Below are 21,346 nucleotides of genomic sequence, written 5' to 3'. Positions count from 1 at the left end.
TAATAGAGATGACTTCCATGAATGGCTATCAAACCTCCTAAATAATAAAAGATACAATGCAAGTCCATGGAATGGGCGGAGATGTGTATTACTGTTATATGGCATATTTGGAAAGCTAGATGCAATCTGACTTTCGAAAAGAAAAAACCAAATGCTAGCAGGATTGCTAAAGATATTATCCACTACATAAACAATCAGAAAGATGTCAATGATAGGAAAAAAATAAATATCATGAATGTGTTATACTCGAAAGAGGAAGCTGAAAATCAAATCATTGAATTCAGGCTAACAAGAAAACAACCAATTCTCTTTACCCTGAAAATCAATGTGGCAACTTTCCTACACCCTAATTCAGGGAAACATGGAATGGGGTTAATCCTTTTTGATCATACAGGAAATTGCAGGGGAGCAAGAGGAGCAGTGCTTAGGCAAATCTCAATCGATGAAGTAAAGCAAAGGGCGGCCCTGGAAGCATACAACTGGGCAGTGTCGTTAGGAAGCAGAATGGATTTTGAATCCAATTCATGCCAAATAATAAAGCTGGTCAGGAGTATGTACGCTGAGAAGATAGGAGATCGCTTCTCTCTAGCCTATGATGGAAACGAAGTCTTTGAAATTGGCACTTGGAACACACCAAATGATAGGGAAAACTACTTAGCAGTAACCTAGCTAAATATATCATCGATTGTAATTATTATATGTCTTGGGACCAATATTCTGTAACAAATATTATCCCGAACAAATGCGGCAGTATCTCTCCCTTAAATTTAAGTCATCAAACAAGAAGTCAATGTAACAACTGAACTAAATGTTGTAGATAATATCCGAGGGCTTCATGGTAGACTGCTCAGCAGCACCATCCCTCGTCTTTTGTTTACAGTCTGAGGTGTTGTTCGACCTCTTTTATCTATTAGAAAAAAATCTTTAGTTTGCCTCTCTTATTTCGGTGGTTTATTTATGAGTAGCTCTATATTTTGTTGGTGTTTTTCTCCTCACTCAATAAATCCTTTAAAGACAACAACAACAACAATGAAGCAAAACTAGAACCACGAACTCAAATCTTCTAATCTAACCATTGAAATCTCACTTAATGGAATTATTAAGGTGTGGTGGTGGGTTACAGAATTAATATCACAGACATACACATCAATCAACAAGATATGAAATTGATATTTACATCTTAATCAATATTAGACACCCACCATTATACTACTATACTATACAGGACAGGACTACATATAAGACCCACAAATTGAAATTCCACAGAAAAGAAAAAAAGGAAGGAAACTTAAAGCAGTGGGAAAAAAAAAGAAAAGAGAAGAAACCAAAAGAAAACCCACCAATTCCAAACATGATGAACTATCAACCCGTGCGCTATTAAAGATTTTATAGCCATTATACCCCTCCCTCTCTATAGTATACCATGAATGATACAAACTCTGAGTATATAATTTGACATGAATTTTTCCCCTCTCTATAGTATACATGATTCTCAGACGAATACTTACCTTGATTACCCATTATCAAACTACAACTACCAAAGAATACCCCAAACTCATAACATAACTGTCTTGGATTGGACATGTTTTATATATATATATCAAGTACGAGTCAATCTTACCAAAATGAGAAACCGTTGCAGTTCAGTTGAGTTGATTACTTCTCAGTCAGAGTTGCACACTCCAGCTGGCCTGGGTCTCACCCATATTTTCCGTCCGTCCATTTGATTAAGTGGCACACGTGTATGTCACACTACCAGCCCTGGAATCGAGATGACAGATTGATTTTCCTTCCTTGCCATTAGAATCCAATTCCACCAACCAACAAACCTTCAACCTTAGAATTCAATTACTGACTCTGAAAACCCAAATCGATCATTCATCAGCAACAAGTAGGACTATTCTATTAGTTTGTGATTCATATTCAGATCTGCAAATTAACCTCCTCTTTCGTTTTCTTCTTTTCTGTTCGATCAGTTATTATTTTGTCTATGGGAATCTCAACTTGTTTAACCTAACAAAACAAACAATGCTGAGAATTGCACCGCATACCTCCTCCTGACAAACAACAAAACCTCTGAAAGTGGAGACTTTCAAGAAGAAATTCATCTCAGTTTTTGAGGTGATTTTTCATCATATCTCTTCTCCTGCTCCTTCAATAGATAGGTTTCTAACCTACATGGTAAGTGACTTACTCCCCCTGATTTATATCTAACTCCATTTCAGAATCAATGAATCTAGCTTTCTTTACTATACCATACCTACATCTTTCATGCAACTATATTTTTAATCCTTAACTAATTCAGGATAATAGATATCATCCAACATTGTATAAATTATCTGGAATAATTACCCAATGGAAACCAAATTAGGGGAATCATTCTTCATTCAATAAACCCTATTGTTAATTGTCTTTTACTCCTAATTTCTTTTTTCTTTGTGACCTGCTTCAGCCTACCCTGTTGTTGTGGTTAGTTAAATGTCAATTGATTTCCCCTTCCTGCATGGTTGCTTTTGGTATAATGTAACTCTACATTTTATGAATTAAATTGAATGGAATCGTTGATTTTTATTTTATTTTTCACTGTAGAAATTGAGGAACACAGGAGCTAGGGAAGCTGCTTCAATTCAAATGGGGAGCTTCAATAATGTGGAGTATACTGAAGTTGATATGAGAGGGGTTCCAGTCTTGGATAATATCAAAAAAGTTTCTATGGTGCCCCTCATTTTTCTCATCTTCTATGAGGTATCTGGAGGACCATTTGGTATTGAAGACAGTGTTAAAGCAGCTGGCCCTCTCCTTGCACTTGTTGGTTTTCTGGTTTTTCCCTTCATATGGAGTGTCCCCGAAGCGTTAATCACTGCTGAAATGGGTACCATGTTTCCAGAGAATGGAGGTTATGTTACCTGGGTTGCATCAGCTTTGGGTCCTTACTGGGGTTTTATGCAGGGTTGGATGAAATGGCTTAGTGGGGTTATTGATAATGCTCTGTACCCTGTGCTGTTTCTTGATTATTTGAAATCAGCTATCCCTGCTCTAGGTGGAGGCTGGCCGAGGGCATTGGCAGTTGTCATTTTAACAATAGCTTTTACTTACATGAACTATAGAGGTTTAACTATTGTGGGGTGGTTCGCTGTCTTCTTAGGAGTCTTCTCAATTATTCCTTTCATGGTTATGGGATTTATTTCAATCCCCAAATTGGAACCTTCCAACTGGCTTGCGGTAGATATTCATAACGTCAGTTGGGGTTTATATCTCAACACTCTATTTTGGAATTTGAATTATTGGGATTCAATCAGTACACTGGCGGGAGAAGTTGCTAACCCAAAAAGGACTCTTCCAAAGGCTTTGTTTTATGCCCTAATCTTGGTTGTCTGTGCATACTTCTTCCCTCTTCTTATTGGTACGGGTGCTGTCCCAGTTGAACGTGATTTGTGGACTGATGGATATTTTTCAGACATTGCAAAAATCATAGGGGAAGTCTGGTTGAGATATTGGATACAAGGTGCTGCAGCATTATCAAACATGGGATGTTTTGTAACAGAGATGAGCAGTGATTCTTTCCAACTTCTCGGGATGGCAGAACGTGGAATTATTCCTGAGTTCTTTGCCAAGAGATCACGTTACGGTACCCCTTCAGTTGGTATTTTGTTCTCTGCTTCAGGAGTGCTTTTGTTGTCCTGGATGAGCTTTCAGGAGATTGTAGCTGCAGAAAACTTTCTTTACTGTTTTGGGATGATACTGGAGTTTATAGCATTTATTCGCCTAAGGATGAAGTACCCTGCAGTGGCAAGACCTTATAAAATTCCTGTTGGAACGGTCGGTTCTATATTAATTTGTGTGCCTCCAACTATATTGATTTGTGTGGTTTTAGCTCTCGCTTCTGTGAAGGTAATGCTCGTAAGTTTCGCAGCAATAGTGGTTGGGTCCGTTTTGCCACCTTTATTTGGATACACTGAGAGAAGGGGATGGTTAAAGTTCTCTACCAGCGCTGCTCTTCCTGATCTTTTCACTTTAAATCGAGACAGTTCCCAGTCTTTAGTCCGTTAATATGGTAAAGGGGTTTTCCTTCTAAACTTATGATGGATAACCACGAGGGCGAATTCTAAGACATGAATGTGAACGATATCTGTTTGTGGGAATCCCTATCTTACGGGAACAGCCTCTACTCGGGTAATACACAAATGCGCTCTTCAATGACTTATGTTGATGTTGCTTTTTATAATTGTGAAAAGGATATCATGATGCCTCCGCTGTCATAGATCATACTTATGTTAGAATTAGAGAAAAAACTTAGATGTTATCTTGTTTAGAGTTAAAATCTTCCTTCCAGGTGGTGTATGTTACTAATAGTTCGAAGTTTCAACCCATGTTTCTTTACTGATCTCTGTTTTTAGTTCTTGCTTTCTTACCTGGTTGTTAGCCAGCTGTTTTTACATGGTTAAAGTGTGGATTGATGACTTTACTAAAGTAGTTAAAACTATTCAAGACAATGTACACCATGGTTTTATATGGGTTTCTATTGTAATCTGCTGTTCTTATGATAAACTGAAATACTCGAGACTTTTAGTTTATGAAATAGTTGATCACTTCTTTTTTTCTTTTTTCTGAATCAACAACTAAATTTTTATTCATTAAAGTAGGCGACTTAAAGCCCAGTTGGAACTTGCTATCTATCCATTACAATGAAATTAACGTCCACTTAGGTATGTGTTATTTGCTAACTGCTACTGCTCCGCAAACTGTCAGGTGGAAAGGCATCACTAAGCCTGGAACAAGCCAGAGTTACATCTCTAAAATGTGTGGATTGATTTATTGAGCCGCCAGTATTGTTAGTCGAACTTTGCCTACAACTTTAAACTCATTTTGTATGTGTTGTGGGCTGGTACCGAACATCTTTAGTCCTAAATCCTGCTGGTTCTTTTTAGATATCAGTGTGTGCCAATATGCATCTAGAATTTCTGCTTTATTTGGTTGTCAACCACGCCCCTTTCACTGCTGAACCAGTCTCAAGTCTGCACCCTCACATCTTACTTTCCGGTGAGGTTTTCACTGCCATTTAAAATGTTAACTGCAGAAGTTCTTTTTTCTTTTCTTTTTTTTTGTCTGGCAGTAAGACTTTGTGCAATGGCTGAGTAATCTTACTCTGTGTCCCTCCTTTCGTAGTATTAAGATTCCAAGTTTGAAATCTCTAATGGAGTATGTGCAGAAAACTAGGAGGTTAAAATCCATGATTCACAGAGGCAGTACAAGTACAGGGAGAGACAGATCTCATCTCCCGATGCTGCTAACTTTAACTTACTTTACTCATTATTTTTTCTATTTTCCCAAAGTCTGTTAAAACCAATGAAAGGAAGGTTAAGACAAAGAAGAAAACAAACAAGATTGTCAAGAAAGAAAAAGAGATAAAAAGATCATCATTTACAGATGAGTGACGACCAGACCTTTAAGAAAATAAGGTCAACAACACTGACTACTTTAACAGAGTGGGCATCCTTTTTGTGATTTGTGTTGTAGTAGTAGAATCTCATGTCACAAGATTTTCAGGGTCAGTGCTGGTGGTGGTCCTGCTGCCTGCAACCTACAGGCTACAGCTCCACATTTGCCTTTCCTGCAGCAGCAGCATCACAACTTTTTTCCTGGGTTGTTTTTCTACACTCAGAAATGAAAAAGAAAAAAAATCGTCCTATCATCCCCTACATGGGTATCAGCAGTGCTCAGCTTCCACCATCTTCTCCCCTACTCTTTCACCTGGTTAGCAGCAGTCCTACGAGAAGATTGGTAAGCAGTGGCTGTTGATGTGCTCCATTTTTTCCTAAAGCCTGGCAGCAAGTCATGTCTTTGGAGTGAGTTAACCAGTAATAATAACACATAGTCAATTAGCTAATCAGATGTAACTGGTTGTTGGTACTGCTGAAAATTTGGTAAACTGCAGTTGCAATCTCATCGGCTGAACCTCCAAGCTTACAATCATCTTCTATCTGCATTTAGACACCATAATTAGCAATTAGCAAAATGATGAATAACATCACCACATTGAACACAATGACTAAATGTAAATACCTTGAGATTGAAAGAGTAGAGAACCGATTGTTCGAAAGAAGTGATATTAAGGTGTAAGATGGTAAGTCTAAGATCTTGTTCTAATGCAGCAATGACTCTCACCAATTGTCCTGACTTTCTTGGTCCTAGAATTTTCAGGTTCACGTGTGTTTGAACCACTACAACTTCAATGTCCACGCCCAACCAAGACGATGGCGATAACAATGACAAAGAGTAGTACTCGTGCTCATTACTACTGCGCTTGATGTTATTAGAGCTCATTATCCTCAATTCATCCTCATTAATCACCTCCTCCTCCTCCTTCTCATCTTCTTCCTCAGCATCATTTTTAAGAAACAAGGATGATGAGTAAGAGGTATACTGGGGCGCTGAGAAGAACCCAAGAAATGGAGCCAATGAGGAATGATTACCGCAGGTTCTGTTCCTCCTCCTCCCCTTGTATTCTTCGACACCAACCTTCTCATTGTCATCCTCATCCTCTGAAGAAGTTCTCGTTCTCTTCTTAGCCTCGAGAGAATGTAACAGTTGCTCCAGTTCTTTCACAAAATCTATGGCACCTCCTATGATTGAAGCTTGGTCCCCCTAATTGATAAATTCAAATCAACATGTATCAAAATTCAATGAAAAGTTATGAGGATTTCAAAGGATGATTCAACGTAATAAGTCGTAAACAGAGAGCCAGCAACGCGCATACCCTTTGAACGAAAGAGGAAGGCATGAGGGAGCGGAGGGCGTTGAGGTGATCATTCATTTGTCTTCTCCTGTTGCGTTCCACAGCAATGTGAGTCATTCTTTGGCTTTCCACTTCTTCTCTGTTTTTGTTGGGCCTCGTTCGCTTTCTCTTTTTCTTCTCACGCTCATGTCCACCACCACCACCACTAGTGGTGGCAGTAGTACTGCTAGTGACTAGTCGGGCAGCTGGCAATGCTTGTTTACTGGCCGATTTTGTCTTTGATGGCGGCATATCATGTGGGCTTATGCAGCTCTCGGTTTCAGCCAAGCAGCACGTGGTGGTGGGGGATGAGACAGTCTGTCTGCAGTTCAAGGACTCCGGTGAAGAATGATTTGGGGGTTCTCCGCCTAATTCTCCATTATCAGTCTTGTTATTCTCATTATTAGCACTCTCAAGATGCAAAGACAAGTAGTAGTCCTGGGCATGATCTTGTTCTAGCTGCTCCATGTGCTCTTGCTCTCCATTCTCCTTGTTATCTTCCGATTTGATAGAGGAATGTGCTTGATTTTCCACTTTGGTGGCGGTGACACAGCTTTGAGGTTGAAATGCCACTGGCTGGGATGCTTCCAATTGATGAGAGTAGTAGTAATCCATAGACGACTGGTCACTACTGCTGCTACCACTAAAATGAGGAATCTGTTGATGTTGATGTTGCTGTTGCAATGTGAGTAGCATCTTGAAGTGGGGGTTTAGTGGTGCTGGTGATGGGTCTGAATAATAAGGTGAATCCACACTCTTTAACATCTCCAGAAACGGCATTTTGTCTTCTAAGCTTGTAATTGGGACAGAAAGTGAAAGAGAAGATTGTTGATTTGTGTTGGGTTCCTCTTGCTGTTGCTGTTCCTCCTGAATTGTGAAGCTTTCTTCCTCTAGATTAAAATACGGTGCTCCATAGCTGAAATTGAAACTAGTATTTCCATGACATTGTTGCAAAACCCCTTGATCCAAATTTCCTCCAAACTGTAATAAAAAATCCACCACACCACATGAATAACAGGTAAGTAATTAGTCTGCAGGGCAGGAGAAGAGTATATTCAAAGTGGAAAAAGCAGAGAGAGGCCGCAGAATGTTAGAGAAAAGAAAAGGAGAAGAGAAGAGAGAATGTGAGTCAGAAAAAAGAGGAAAGAATTTCCCTGGCCATGATTGCATTGAATGCCTATGTTGTTTTAATTAAGAATTAAATGCATACTCTCCATCTCAAATGGTGAATTGAGAGAAGAAAAACAAGAAACAGGAGGACTAGTTAAGAGCAGTAGGTAACATACACAGTGGTGGTTGCTGGTGGGTCCTTGGAATTTCTCCATTGAATTACTCCACTTTTGTGTTGTAGTAAATGCTCTTGTTGGTGTTGCAGTACTAGTTCTCCAAACAAGCTCATTAACTTCTTGTATTGGTGTTATCCATCATCAATTCAGCAGCACTACCAAGCAACCAGCTCAAGTGATAAATGTTGTGGAACAGAAGCACATTCATGGAAAATGACCAGCTCAGTGACAATGAAGAAGCTTATTAATACTGATGTACTCCTCCTCTAGCAGTCCTCCATTCTTGAGAATCTGTTGTTGAGCAGAGCAGCATTAAAAAAAAAAAAAAAGTGTTGATTGAGTTTTCCAAAGAAGAAGAAGAAAGATTGATGATGAGGGTACTGTGGATGCATGAGGTATATGGTGATATGTTAGAAAGAGAAACTGGTGTGGTGACAGAGAAAGAAGAATAAATTATTTATTGAGACAAAAAAGATGTCTTGTGTTTGTACCACTACCACCCCAGTAAAAGCTAGCTTCACAGAGAAATATATATATATATATATACAAAAAAAAAAAAATCAAAAAAAGATGGAGAGGATATTGATGTGAGAAATGAAGGGTGGGGAACTGAAAAAGATACATGGATGGATGATGTGATGAGATAAGAAGAACAAGCGTTTTCAGATTTCCTCTCTCTCTCTCTCTCTCTCTCTCTCTCTCTCTCTCTCTCTCTCTCTCTCTGCAGTAGAGAAAGAGACATATAAAGAGTTGGTAAGAGTGCCTTCCTGCAAGTGAGAGTTACTTACTTACTGCAAGTGAGAAACAAGGCTGGTGGTTGTTTTTGATTTACAAGAAGTTAAATAAACCAACAAAAAAACAATGAATTATTGGTGGTGGGGGAATGGGGATAGAGGTAAAAATGAAATGTATTACTGGTATTCGTATTCTCAGTAGGGTAGTAGTATGATCCAGCACTGAGGAGGACAGACAAACTAAAAAGAAAATTGTTCTTCTCCAGAGTCCAGACTTGGAGATTGATATGATATTTATAAATGTTTGTCATCAATATTCCTCCTTTCATCTTTTGATGATGATGATGATGATGATGATGATGATCCAGTACTCACACCAGTACTCTGGTCACTCATTCCTGTCTGTCTGGCCTTTCTATTATCTGGCCGTGGGCTGACCCTAAACACAAAACTAGATTCTTTGACCAGTTTTCTTCTGCGGTGAACTAACCATAGTATAGCTTAATTAGCTAGGAGAACTTCCTTTTGAGCCCTTGATACAATTCTTATTGTTTCTCCTTTTTGACAAAACAAACAACTGGCTCACATTTGACGACACCGAGACCGTCCATATCAGAGATGATTCCATGATCTTTGGGAGGGAGTGAGGGAAGGAGAGATGGTGAAAAGGTTGGATGATTAAAAATTTAAAAGCAAATTCTACTTTGTTATATTTTTATTTCGGGATTCTTATAACAAATACTTTCTGATCATTGGCACTTCTATATAGTATACTAGTACTGCCCTGCCTAGTAACATATTATAAAACCGTACCAAAGTAAGTGAAGCCTAATAAATGCAGCTTCAATAACAATTGCAACACACAAAAGTTGGAGATATTATTTGGGAATCTAACACTTTTGTTGCTAAAGCATTTAAGCCCTTCATGATGAAGAAAGACGACTACCCACCACCACCCCTTATTGCTCTAGTTGGAGTTCAAGTCTGGTATAAAAATACCTGCAGTGTTTCCATTCACTTCACTTGTGAAATTTTGCTTACAGTGAGCAACACAGGCGACTTCCTGATTCTTATTCTTTTTCCTCTTCCTCTACAGGAAACCAACAGTTTCACCTAATGGGTTTCCTTTGTGTTGGTGATATTCAACTGCCGTTAGTAAAGGTCTTGGCAGGTCTACTGAAGCTAATAGCAGTGGAAGTGAAATTCATAGTCATGGTGGTACTGTTTCATATGGGTTTACCTCTATTCGTCGTTGATAACAGTATTAGTCATCAACTCGGTACAGATGAAGATTTTATCATCTCAGGCGAGAATACTATTCTGCCTTTCCCAGTCACAGTGGAACCTAGTATCCTAGATGAAATCAAGAAAAGGCTTCCAATACTAGAATTCGGTGATTTTCTTGATGCCTCATTAGCATCAGGCAAGTGTGTAGGTGAAGATCAAGGCGATTACTACTACTCGGACTCGTTAGAGTCATCATCAGAATCAGAGACGATTTGTGCAGTGTGCATGAACTGTATGGACAGAAGTCATGAGATGCGAAAATTATCAAATTGCTGTCATGTGTTTCACAGAGAGTGCCTTGATAAGTGGGTTGACCAAAACCAGGTCACCTGTCCACTATGTAGATCTAACCTACTCCCCCACTCTCACCATCATGAGCAAATTACTAGTAGTGCAGAGGAAACAAGCAGTATTAATGAGGAACATAGTCGAGATGCATGGCTGGTGGAGAGGATTTGTTACCTATTTGGCGAGGATCTTTTCTGACAATATTCCATTCATCACAAGTTTGTAACTGTCAACAACTGCATAAAGATTAGACATTAGGAAATTCTTCAAAATTCTTTTTTTTTTTTTTTGTAAAATTCAAAATTCTATTACAGACATTCTTTCAACAACATTATGTATAGGTTATTAATGTTATAGTCAGTTCATTAATATATTATTTAAGTCATTGTTTCAGTCATTGTATCGGCTAAATTTGAAATAAAATCATAGTAATATGTATTTATCTTTAATCTATTACTAGAGAAGCATGTTTCACATGGGTCACCACAGCAACCACAAAAATTGATTTCGAAGAATCCAAGTAAGTTTAACTCAAAATGTTTAAATGAGAAAGTCATTGCAACAAAGACAGGGTCGATACAACAATGACATAAAGAAAATCAATATACAAAATGAGTAATTGAATGCTTGATTTATTTTTGAGGTTTTACGGCAGTTTACCTGGAAAAGTAAAGGCGTTCAGCTCTGTTCCGTTTTTCATCCACCATCATTATCTCCTGCAGCGGATGCACTGAGCGCCAGAAGTTCATTTTCATACCACAGATAACTAACTGCAATAGCTGTTATCTACCCATTGTTTCTACTCACGACTCATAGAAGTGATCAGCTGATGACGCATAAAATCTGACTGGATAGTAACCAAAGTAGTGACATATTGAATCTATAACCTGCCCAATTCTGATTTCCTACTTAAGAGTTAAAAGAATGTATATTCCAAGTTAAGGCAAACAAAAATGTCTTCTTCTACTTTGCTTTAAGCTATGCAGTACTGAACTTGATCATAGCTAGCTAATGCACAAATTGTATAGCTAGATTTGAGATTCATCAAAAAGAGATTACATTTAGGCCTCCTTAAGTCAGTATACTTCATAAAGTTACAAAACTTCAGAATTTACACAATTCATTTACGGCTCACTGGAGTCACTAGAGTCACTGGAGTCAGTGCTCGTGCTAGGCTTTATGACTTGTCTCACCGTCATTTTGCGACCTTGAAATTCCTGCACATAATCAATAAAGAACCAATTTACTACCAAAAAGACAATAAAACAAGCTATGAAGTAATTATAAAGCATAAGGTACACCACCTACACCTACAAACGACGACAAGACGGCCAAATCAGAATGTACACGCCACCACAAAAGTTATATATTACTTACAGTTCCATTGGCACCCGCAATTGCAGCCTCCAATTCACTAGCTGTAGAGAATGAAAGGAACCCATAAACTCGATTCTTTCCCGCCTTGCGGTCGTATAACACCCTTGTACTAACAACAGTTCCGAACTCGCCAAAATGAATCTTCAGCTCTTCAGGTTTCACTGACCAAGCTAGATTCCCGACATATATCTTGTGAGGGGTCTCAAAGATCATAACAGTACTAGCATTCTTTTTCTTCTTCTTCTTAGCTGCCTCAAGAACTCTTTTTACAACCATGGCATTTGAGAATTTCACTCTCACTTCGCGACCATCAACATCCTAACAGCAATAACAATTGAAACAAGCAGTCAAAAACTGAACACAATTGGCATCAACCTTATTTATCCAAACAATCAAAACGTAACTCAATTGAACAATTGATTTCGTAAAATTGGTACTAAGATCAAAAACAATAAGAGGGCGAAAAATGTTTGAATTGAATACCGATCCATCCAGAGCCATAATTGCAGCTTTAGCTTCTGCAAGTGAACTCATGACGACGTAACTCCAACCTTTACTTATCCCAGTCTCAGGATTCCTTGCAACCTGAAAATCCCACACAAATTCTCTGTGATGTATCATCAAATTTCAATCACTTCAATCAAGAATCAAAAGCCAATTGAGTAATGTAAACAAATACAATTAGTAGTAAATTACCTCAATTGATTCAATGGGTCCGTAAGGCTTGAACATCTCAGTAAGCTCAGAGTCCCCAACACTTCTAGGGAGATTGCAGACATAAAGTTCAAAAGGAGGTCTTTGAACAATAGTTCCCTCCACCTGAGCTAGTTGTGATAAAGTAGAAGTAGCATCAGCAGAAGCCGACTGGTCTCCTACTTCTTCATCGGTGGTAGTAGCAGTACTGGTGACTTCTGAAGCCAAAACTCTGAAATTCCTAAATTTATTGGCAATGGGTAAAATGTCGGAGTTATTAATGGAGGAGGAGGAGGAAGAGAAGAGAATTGCAGCATGAGGGTTGTGGACCAGAGAAGAAGAAGGGCATGGTGATGATAATGAGCTGAGAATGGTTCTATTTTTGGTGGATGGATAAGAAGATAAAGGGAAAGAAGACGTAGTTTTAGTTGTACTGGTGGTTGTTTTGAAAATTAATAAGCTTCCAGCAACAGCAGCAGAAGCGGTATTTGCCATTGAAGAGATGGATGGACGGAGAAGAGAAGGTTTTTCGTTAATTTGGAAATGGATAAGATGAGAAATTGAGAGAGAAAGGGAATGAAATGGAAATTGGAAGACGAAGAAAGAATGATAACCACACCTTCTTTCACTTCCCTACGGGGAAGGAGTGGTGTTTTTGCTTGGGCCTGCCTGTATATTGCCTCCAATTACTGGACTAAACTAGGCCCAGTAGTGACCCCTTACTAGCTAATGCCCGCAGTTAAGGGCGACCATGGGCCGGTATAGACCGGTTTTCATCTCAACCGCATCCGATACATTACCGATTTCAACTTTGGCATCCGCATTTCACATCCAACGGATTTGTATAACTAGGAATTACCTATAGATACTATTATAGTGGTACTAGATTTTGGCTCAACCTCTCAAGGCTGACTTCACATTTTTTGATAGTTATCTTTTAATTCACATAAGGCTTGGTGTTTAAGTTTTTTATGGATTTTTACATGATTAAAAGCTTTTCGCTTCACTCTTAAGAATCTTTTTGAGTTGGGAAATTATCACACAACTAGTGAGATTTCAAATGTAGTCGTGTCAGAGTCGGGATAAAGTGTACTTATGCTAAATGTTGAAATTGTATGTCTTGTTTGTTTAGATAAAATTAATTGATTGACGTAATGAAATATGTTTGTCTATACTAACAAAACCAAATTTAAACAATAATTTGGAATCTCAGCTAGTTTAGTTAAATTGTCATTCAAGTTATAAAAAAACAAATTGCACTTCGACGCCATTTCTTATTTCTGAATTACTTTGTCCATTATGTTCTTCGGGTTTTTTCTTCATCTGCGATAAAGAAAAGGTGGATATATTTATTTTCTTCAGTTAATATGATAACAATGGCATGTACTTTTAGTTATGTTTATTTTATTCTTACCCGATCAGCATATACACAGTATGAATATTTGGATTTATTTTTTTAAACATTTGTCCTTATTTTTTTAAACCGGGTATCCTACAATGACAAAGACGTTTTTCAGTAAAAACCATAACATTCATAAATAAATCACTGATAAATAAGTATCATTTTCTGTAGTTTTTTGCCTGTAATTGCAGTGCCTTTCCCTTTCTTTTTTCTAATTTTTCTTGAGTTTGCATGGCCTGTTGTTGATGTATTTTTTCTTGTTTCTCTCTTTCACGACGTGCTTTTTGTGCCAAAGATCATGCTTGTTTATTTGCTTGTTCACATGTTATTTGAATACCTTGCTCAATGAGAACATAATTGGCTTCTTCTATCTGTTGAATTTGCCTATATTTTATTTCTTGTTTGTTTCTCTCATAACGCACTTTTTGTGCCAAGGATCGTGCCTTTCGTAAATATAGAAAATTACTTGATATTCAATGTTATATTTATACAATATTATTATAGTTATGAATTCGGATTTTACCCTTGATGGTTCTCTTTTTGGTTGATGTACTTTTTCTTGTTTCTCTCTTTCACGACGTGCTTTTTGTGCCAATGATGATGTATGTTGTCATTTTTAAATATAAAATTCATGAAATATTCTAAGTGAACATTATTTTTCTTCAAATTACGCAATTATGAAAAAGAAAATTCTTGAAATATTACTCTTGACGGCTCCCTTTTTGGTTGTTCTGATTCTCTAATGCGATGTTCTCGTTGGGATCGTTGCATCCTTTGTTGTTAATTCAAGTAATTGCATTAGAAAATATTTGAAAGTAATTATTATGTTGGACGTTTAGTTTATATTAAGTCAACATGAAACATTCTTAATAAAATAGTACCTTAGTTCTTTCAATTACAAACTCATTTCGTTCCTTATCATTGCGTGATAACTTTTCAGCAAACTGCCAAATAAAAAAAAATCACACGTGAATTAGTTATAATCTAATATACAGATAACAAAAATATTATAATTGTTCTCCATTATAATTATTTACTTACTTGTTCCTCGTTACTGCATAATTGTTCGGCTTGAAGAAGAGTTGCTGGAAAAATACCATGATTCATAAAAATACCATTGTCTTCTTCTATTTGTCGAATCTGCCTGTCTTTTAATTCTTGTTTCTCTCTTTCACGACGCGCTTTTTGAGCCACGGATCGGCTCTCTTTTAAATTTTAAACATGAAATTACTTGATATTCTAAGTCAAAATTAAATAATATTATATTGTTGTAGTTATGAATTAAAATTTTACTCTTGACTACTCTCGTTTTGGTTGATGTACTTTTTCTTTTTGCTCTTTTTCACGACGTGCTTTTTGTGCCAAGGATGCTGCCTGTTGTAGTAAACACAAAATTACTTAATTTTCTGACTAATATCAGTTTCTCCATCATATAAAATTGTAGTGATAAAAAATTAATTATTAAAGTTTTACTCTTGATGGCTCTCTTCTTGGTTGTTGTTTCAATCCTCTGGTAAAACATTGTAATTCTGATGGTTGCGTCATTTCCTGTCAATGCAAGTAATTATGTTATTAATGTCAACATAACAGTGGTTTATTGTAATTACTTAGTTCCTTGTTCCTCGTTGCATAATTGTATTTACTTGTTTTTGTTACTGCATAGTTCTGTAGATTGAAGAAGAGTTTTTGGGAAGCTTATACCAACGGGTAGTAATAAATTTGACGTTGGCCTAAAACATATGAGATTAAAATTAAATAGACAAACCATGTTGAATAGAGTAATTCAAATAACATAATTGATTGAATGCGTACCTCATATTAATAAAAATTTACTTTCAAGAAAATTACCAGATTAGCGAATAAAAGTAAAACTTGTTTTCGTGTTGATAATTGGCATGTTCAATCTCAGTGATGTGTATAAGATGATATATATAGAGATGATAATTAGCTATGATATTCCAAAAACAAATCTGATTAGGTCTTGGTTAGGAAATTGTCATGATTAGGATATCTAATTAGATAAGGAACTTAAATAATGGTCGAAGTAGACCTTCTTCGCCATAAATCGGTAATATTACGTGGTCCGACGATAAATTTTGAGTTTTATCGTGTTAGTGCACGAAACAGCGGGATTGTTGGTTTAATATTGTTTCCATATAATTATACGCACCGGGCATTGAATGTATTTGCCCATGGGAGGGTATAGTATTCACCCGCACCGTCCCACAGCCTAAACCAGCTCCAACATCAAATCACCATTCGCCACATAGCATGTACCCCTTCCAGTACCTCCCGCAATACACCTCTAAGAGCAAGTCTTATGGTGGAATCCATCCATCTTACATCTTCCACGCCACCTCAGCACTTGGAACTGTGGATGGAAACGCAAGTGTAATGGTAGAATAGTAGAAACGCTATTCTTAATGGAGCTAAAAAAACGCAATTAAGAATGGAGCATTTTTTTCAGCCGTTAGATTTCAACAACTCATTTTAAATCTACGGATAAAAAAAAACGCAATTCTTAATTGCGTTTTTTAGCTCCATTCTTAATTGCGTTTAACGCTATTCTTATTAGCGTTCAGATAGATTCCACGAAACCGTGGAACCTTGCTTGGATTTTCTGTGGAAGACCCCAACTTGAAAGCCACTAGACTTGACATTCCATGATTTTTCCACACTTGGAATAGTTTGGATTCCACCATAAGACTTGCTCTAACACCAGCTTCAGCCAATCTCTCCATTGGGTTGGTCCAAGGAAGACATTTTCCATTTCCGAGCTTGTAAATAGTACTCCTCAACTATGGGCGTACCCAAGGGCCCAGGCAAACTGAACGGGAAGCTGCAACCTATGTAGTCGATTTCGGCCGAAATTTCGGCGAAATTCCGGATTTCGGTCCAAGAAGACACGATTTTGTTAATTTCGGTCGGACGAAATCTTTGCGGAAATTTCGGCCGGAAACGCGTTTTTCGGTCGGAATTGATTTGTCTTGGCCGGATTTTTATTTTCTTTTTAAATTGAGTGGACTAATCTCACATACAAAAATTAAAAAGATTAATTCACTCACTAGTATTATTGCTTGTTGCTGTGTTTGAATTTCTTGGGCTAAAATTATTATTTGGTGTTGATGATGAGGAAGGTGGACAACCAGATTTACTAATACTATGTTTCTTTTAAGTGATTATCGATACGAGGATATAAAATATGAAACCGAGATTTTACCGAGATTTTAAAACGGAATTTCCCCGAGACAAAGTTGTACCAGTATCTCGGTGTCGACCGAGACAATCCGAAATTGACTACCTTGGCTGCAACCATGAGTCCATGATCATCTAGCTAGATGAGTCATTTTTTCAGGAGTGTGTTCCCCGACCTCAACTAATGTCATGGTGTGTTTACCTTTACCACAAGTGATTGACAACTCTATAGGCACAACATCGTTGTAGCCAGAGATAAGGAGAGTGTGCCCATGAATTTAGTGAGAATAAATTCAACCCAAAAATTCAAAAACACAATAGATTAAAATGATGATACGAACATGATACAATGGTTAGTTTTAAAAGGGTCAAAAACCACGTTGAACACCATTACACACAAATTAATATCTTGCCAATATATAGAAAACAATGACGGGGATAAATGAGGCCACTGTTTGTAATTAATCTCAAATAAACACATAGAAACACTTGGAAAATCTCCTACACTGAATGTGAGTGCTTAATACTTTTCTAATATGGTGTGGGCCAACTATGAGCATTCACTGATTGACTTAACAATATATTCCCGTTTTCAAGTGAACACCACTGGTGATTGAAACTCAAAGTCTAGTAATGCTCGTACACTCTTCACTCAGAGCGGTTGCAAACAATAACCCTCCCCGTTATCACTCTTCCTCTCATTGTTGACCCTAGAATTTTCATCACTTTTACTACTTCTATCATTATTAGTTGATGCTGCTATCATTATCAGCACCGCTACTGGTGTTGTTGCATGGATCAACTTTTTTGTTACTCATTTGCATTGTCGCTTTCTCAATATGTCTTGAATCTGACCTCGAACACCCTCAATTGAGTCATCCGGACACGTTACTACTGATCCATAACTCATTCTTGTAACCTGCGTATGCGCTAGGCTGCCAGCCCTTGCACTGTTACAGGCTGTAGGTACATATCGGCTATGAAAGCTTAGCTCTTTGAGAAATTTAATCTGAAATCATGGAACTCCCTTCTTGGCATCCTAAAGCATGCTCAACTGCCCTACAAGGGTGTTACATGCATTGATATGCTTTCATGATAGAGGATTCCTAGAAAAAAAATTCATGTGATTATCCAGGAGACAAATTGTTCTATAACAAAAATTGTTCATGCATTGGGCAGGAAAGAGATAAATGGTTGTGTGAGATTACCTAACTGAGGTTGGGTTATCTATATTTCCAATCAAAAGTGCATCTAAAAGCAACATAACTATTAGAGGTTCAAATACCAACTCAGTTCAGTTAGAGTTGGTATTTGTCGTTTCCATTGCCACCTTTTTAGTTCGTCGGGTGCACTTTTTTTCAGTTGCAAACAATACAGAAGAAGATATTATATGAAACTGAATCTTTTTCAGTAGTGTGTGCACTATTTTTCGACTGCATCTGGTACAAATACTACAGAACACTGGGCGGAAAGCAACAGAAATTCAGTTCATGCACTTGGTTAAGTTCGTGGGCCATACTGGGTGGATTAACATTGTTGAATGCAATTGTTGCTGATGAAACTTCAACTGAAATTCAGTGGAAAGTGAGGAGTAAGGCCTAAGATTTGAAGCTCTTGCATAGATAGCCAAGGATTCTCCTCCATTCAGTTTTAGAAAAAAAGACTATATTTTGCATTATAAATCCCTACTAATGATATTATAACGGAATTTTGAAACAAACAATACTCTTTCCAACTAAATGATTTAAAAATTTATGTGAAACGATGCACGAACTAAGAAGAAGAAAACTATTGTTAATTATAAATAAGCTCAAGGCATAGCTTTTGTGGCAAGTGTTTATTAATGCAAGAGAAGGAAAGAACCTGAAAATACAAACTCAATGTACCCTGAGCATGTACTGCCGTACAATCACTTCCCTTTCTTATGCCCCAATATGTAACAACATCAGCTCCGACTCTGAACTTTTTATACTTCTTTAATTAACGTACATGGTGCATTTTCTATCAAGAATGGTGTCATCTCAATTTCTTGTTTTACTACAGCAAGACTAATTCGATCTTAAAAATAGAAAAGCCTGAAATAACCAACATGACATGAACTTGTCAAAGTTATAACTCAAAGCAGAGAATAAGTAAATAGAATCATCATGTATACAATACTCTTAATTAAACTACTTATTACCTTTAGTTTATACCAAACTCAAACAACCCACAATTTACTCTTCTTAATTGTTATGTGTAGAACCAAAAAGTAATAGTTTTACTGGCTTGAATTGGATCAGCATCAATACATCTAACAGCATATGCTTTCAATAAAATGAACCTTAGATGTACAAATGATAACCAACTTCAGCTAGGAGCAGCATTTTCTCCCTCTACCTCTGCAGCATGTAGAGATGAACATGGATGACTGTAAAGGAAGAGTACTCCAATGGCCGACAACGTTAAAATAAGTTGGCAATAAAACACCGAGATTTTTTTTATCGCAAATTTGAAGAGACTCGGGCAATAAGAAACGCCAAGTGAGTGAGCCAATCATGTAAAAAAAATTCTACAATCCAAAATAGTTCTCTGAAAACCAAAATTCACATTCTCATGACAGCGTGCCATACTTAGATCTGAATTGGCAAACCCGGTACGCAAATATTTCATCAGGAGGCTCAAGGACTTAATATTGAAGCAATATGCATCAGCAGACACATTCCACACTCGAATTTCCAGAATCACATCGTATCTTGATTCTCACCCTCAAATCAAGGTCCCGAACACGATATATATGGTCACTGATTCAACTTTCCCTGGCAAATCTGCCAACTCTAATGTCCATGAACAACTAAGAATTTAGGTGCAATGCGTCTTCTACTGATATAATTTGAGCCACACAACTAATCTAAAAAGCACAGAAACACACAAACGATAAGAACATGGATAAAAGAAATGAAATACTTTGAACCAAACACACAATTTTTTTAACTCCTCAGGCTTCTACCACTAAAATTAATGCACATTAGAGACATAGGATAATTTCTAGAGTTTAGAGGTGCAAAACCATATCACAGAACTTTAATCTGGAAGCCGAAATATATATCATTTATCAAACAAATGAATATCACAAAACCAAAGGCTTAATGTTGCTAAATATTGGAAATTGACATTGAAAGGCCATTACTAAACCTGTGTCGATACATAAAGGCTGACATCCACAAACGAAGATGGCACCCTGCACGCCAGGGGCTAGCATCTGAGGCATTATATAGCCATTTTACGGACTCTGTCGAATTGATGGGATCAGCTGCAATACAAATTCAATGATCATACAAAAGTGATAATACTAATCAATGTTTATTACCTCTATTTCTATATTTCCACTTTTGAAGCTGAATCTCTTATCTCCTCCACGGTTGTTATTAACCTGCAAATCATCAACAAATAATCAAATAACCCTAAATAATAATCATATAAATACAAAAAAAAATTAAAAATTCTAAAAAAATAATCATGCATTGGATAAAATATAGTTTTAACAGTTACGCTGGTGTTGATGGTGGTTTTTAGCTTAGGGTTAAAATTATAAAACATTGCATCTGACATGACGTCACTACAACCACTAGCGCATTTATTGAATCATTCAACATCCCTACGTAAAAATTACCAGGGTACCTTTTTTAAATATGCAAAACCGTTTGCATACTGGCAAAATCATTTATTGAATCATTCAATCATCGTGTTTAAATATGCATCCCCGTTCGCATACTGGCAAACTCAAACCAAGTCCGAAACTCTAAGTATGCGTACCCATTTGCATACTTGAGATGGTTAAATTCTAAAGTAGGTTTGTTCATGATATAATACGCTTATATAATAAGGAATGCAATCTTTTGCAAACCGTGGCTATAATGTTCATGATCAATTCAAGTGAAGCAAAACCGATTTTGCTTCAATTGTTTTTTGTATACTTCTATGATAATATAAAAAATTAAACACCTCCATAACTAGTTTCATTTGATTCATTTGAACTAATCGTGATAAAGATGATTAAGGTTGATATGAAAGTGTTCATATGGCTAACTTCGGTTAACTATTGTTAAGCCAACCAAGTGTACACGTTTAGGTACGGTTACCCGTATCTAAATGAAGGAACATTTCATTTGTATATAACAAGCTAAGTTTGATCTAACGATTGAAATATATTAACTTGACTCTAATCAGGTTTTCATCTAACGGTGAATATTGAATGCTTGGTTACCAAGGTAACTTTGATTGGAAACCCTGATTTGAAGACTATATAAGGGTGAACTCTAGCAACTGG

General features: G+C 37.1%; 4 protein-coding genes across 5 annotated transcripts; 2 read left to right on the top strand and 2 right to left on the bottom strand.

Annotated features, from left to right (window-relative positions):
• Positions 1-1,754: 1,754 nt before the first annotated feature.
• Positions 1,755-5,040, top strand: LOC113340009 (probable polyamine transporter At1g31830). Of its 2 annotated transcripts, XR_003355238.1 has the most exons (3): positions 1,755-2,181; positions 2,590-4,173; positions 4,750-5,040. XR_003355238.1 is itself a non-coding variant. In XM_026585221.1 (2 exons), the coding sequence occupies exons 1-2, from the start codon at positions 2,179-2,181 to the stop codon at positions 4,048-4,050; spliced, it is 1,464 nt and encodes a 487-aa protein (XP_026441006.1). In that variant the 5' UTR covers positions 1,755-2,178; the 3' UTR covers positions 4,051-4,602. The 2 variants fall into 2 exon arrangements, 1 of the variants encoding a protein (XP_026441006.1); XM_026585221.1 differs by lacking the exon at positions 4,750-5,040 and having other exon boundaries at positions 2,590-4,602.
• A 607-nt stretch (positions 5,041-5,647) lies between these two features.
• LOC113340008 (transcription factor bHLH89-like) lies at positions 5,648-11,117 on the bottom strand. Its single transcript, XM_026585220.1, has 6 exons — positions 11,031-11,117; positions 10,545-10,606; positions 8,062-8,352; positions 6,758-7,756; positions 6,064-6,645; positions 5,648-5,981 (listed from the first exon to the last, which is right to left on the bottom strand). The coding sequence occupies exons 3-6, from the start codon at positions 8,098-8,100 to the stop codon at positions 5,880-5,882; spliced, it is 1,722 nt and encodes a 573-aa protein (XP_026441005.1). The 5' UTR covers positions 8,101-8,352; positions 10,545-10,606; positions 11,031-11,117; the 3' UTR covers positions 5,648-5,879.
• On the top strand, positions 9,814-10,598 carry LOC113340012 (probable E3 ubiquitin-protein ligase XERICO). Its single transcript, XM_026585223.1, has one exon. It carries the CDS (start codon positions 9,912-9,914, stop codon positions 10,566-10,568), a length of 657 nt encoding a protein of 218 aa, XP_026441008.1. The 5' UTR covers positions 9,814-9,911; the 3' UTR covers positions 10,569-10,598.
• Positions 11,118-11,279: 162 nt separating the features above from the next.
• Positions 11,280-13,027, bottom strand: LOC113340010 (RNA-binding protein CP29B, chloroplastic-like). The gene is made up of 4 exons (XM_026585222.1): positions 12,444-13,027; positions 12,231-12,332; positions 11,748-12,065; positions 11,280-11,587 (listed from the first exon to the last, which is right to left on the bottom strand). Exons 1-4 carry the CDS (start codon positions 12,933-12,935, stop codon positions 11,495-11,497), a joined length of 1,005 nt encoding a protein of 334 aa, XP_026441007.1. The 5' UTR covers positions 12,936-13,027; the 3' UTR covers positions 11,280-11,494.
• Between the last annotated feature and the right edge of the window lie 8,319 nt (positions 13,028-21,346).

Source organism: Papaver somniferum, unplaced genomic scaffold (genome assembly GCF_003573695.1).
Source record: "Papaver somniferum cultivar HN1 unplaced genomic scaffold, ASM357369v1 unplaced-scaffold_21, whole genome shotgun sequence".
Taxonomy (NCBI): domain Eukaryota; kingdom Viridiplantae; phylum Streptophyta; class Magnoliopsida; order Ranunculales; family Papaveraceae; genus Papaver; species Papaver somniferum.
This window is presented reverse-complemented; position numbering and strand designations above follow the sequence as displayed.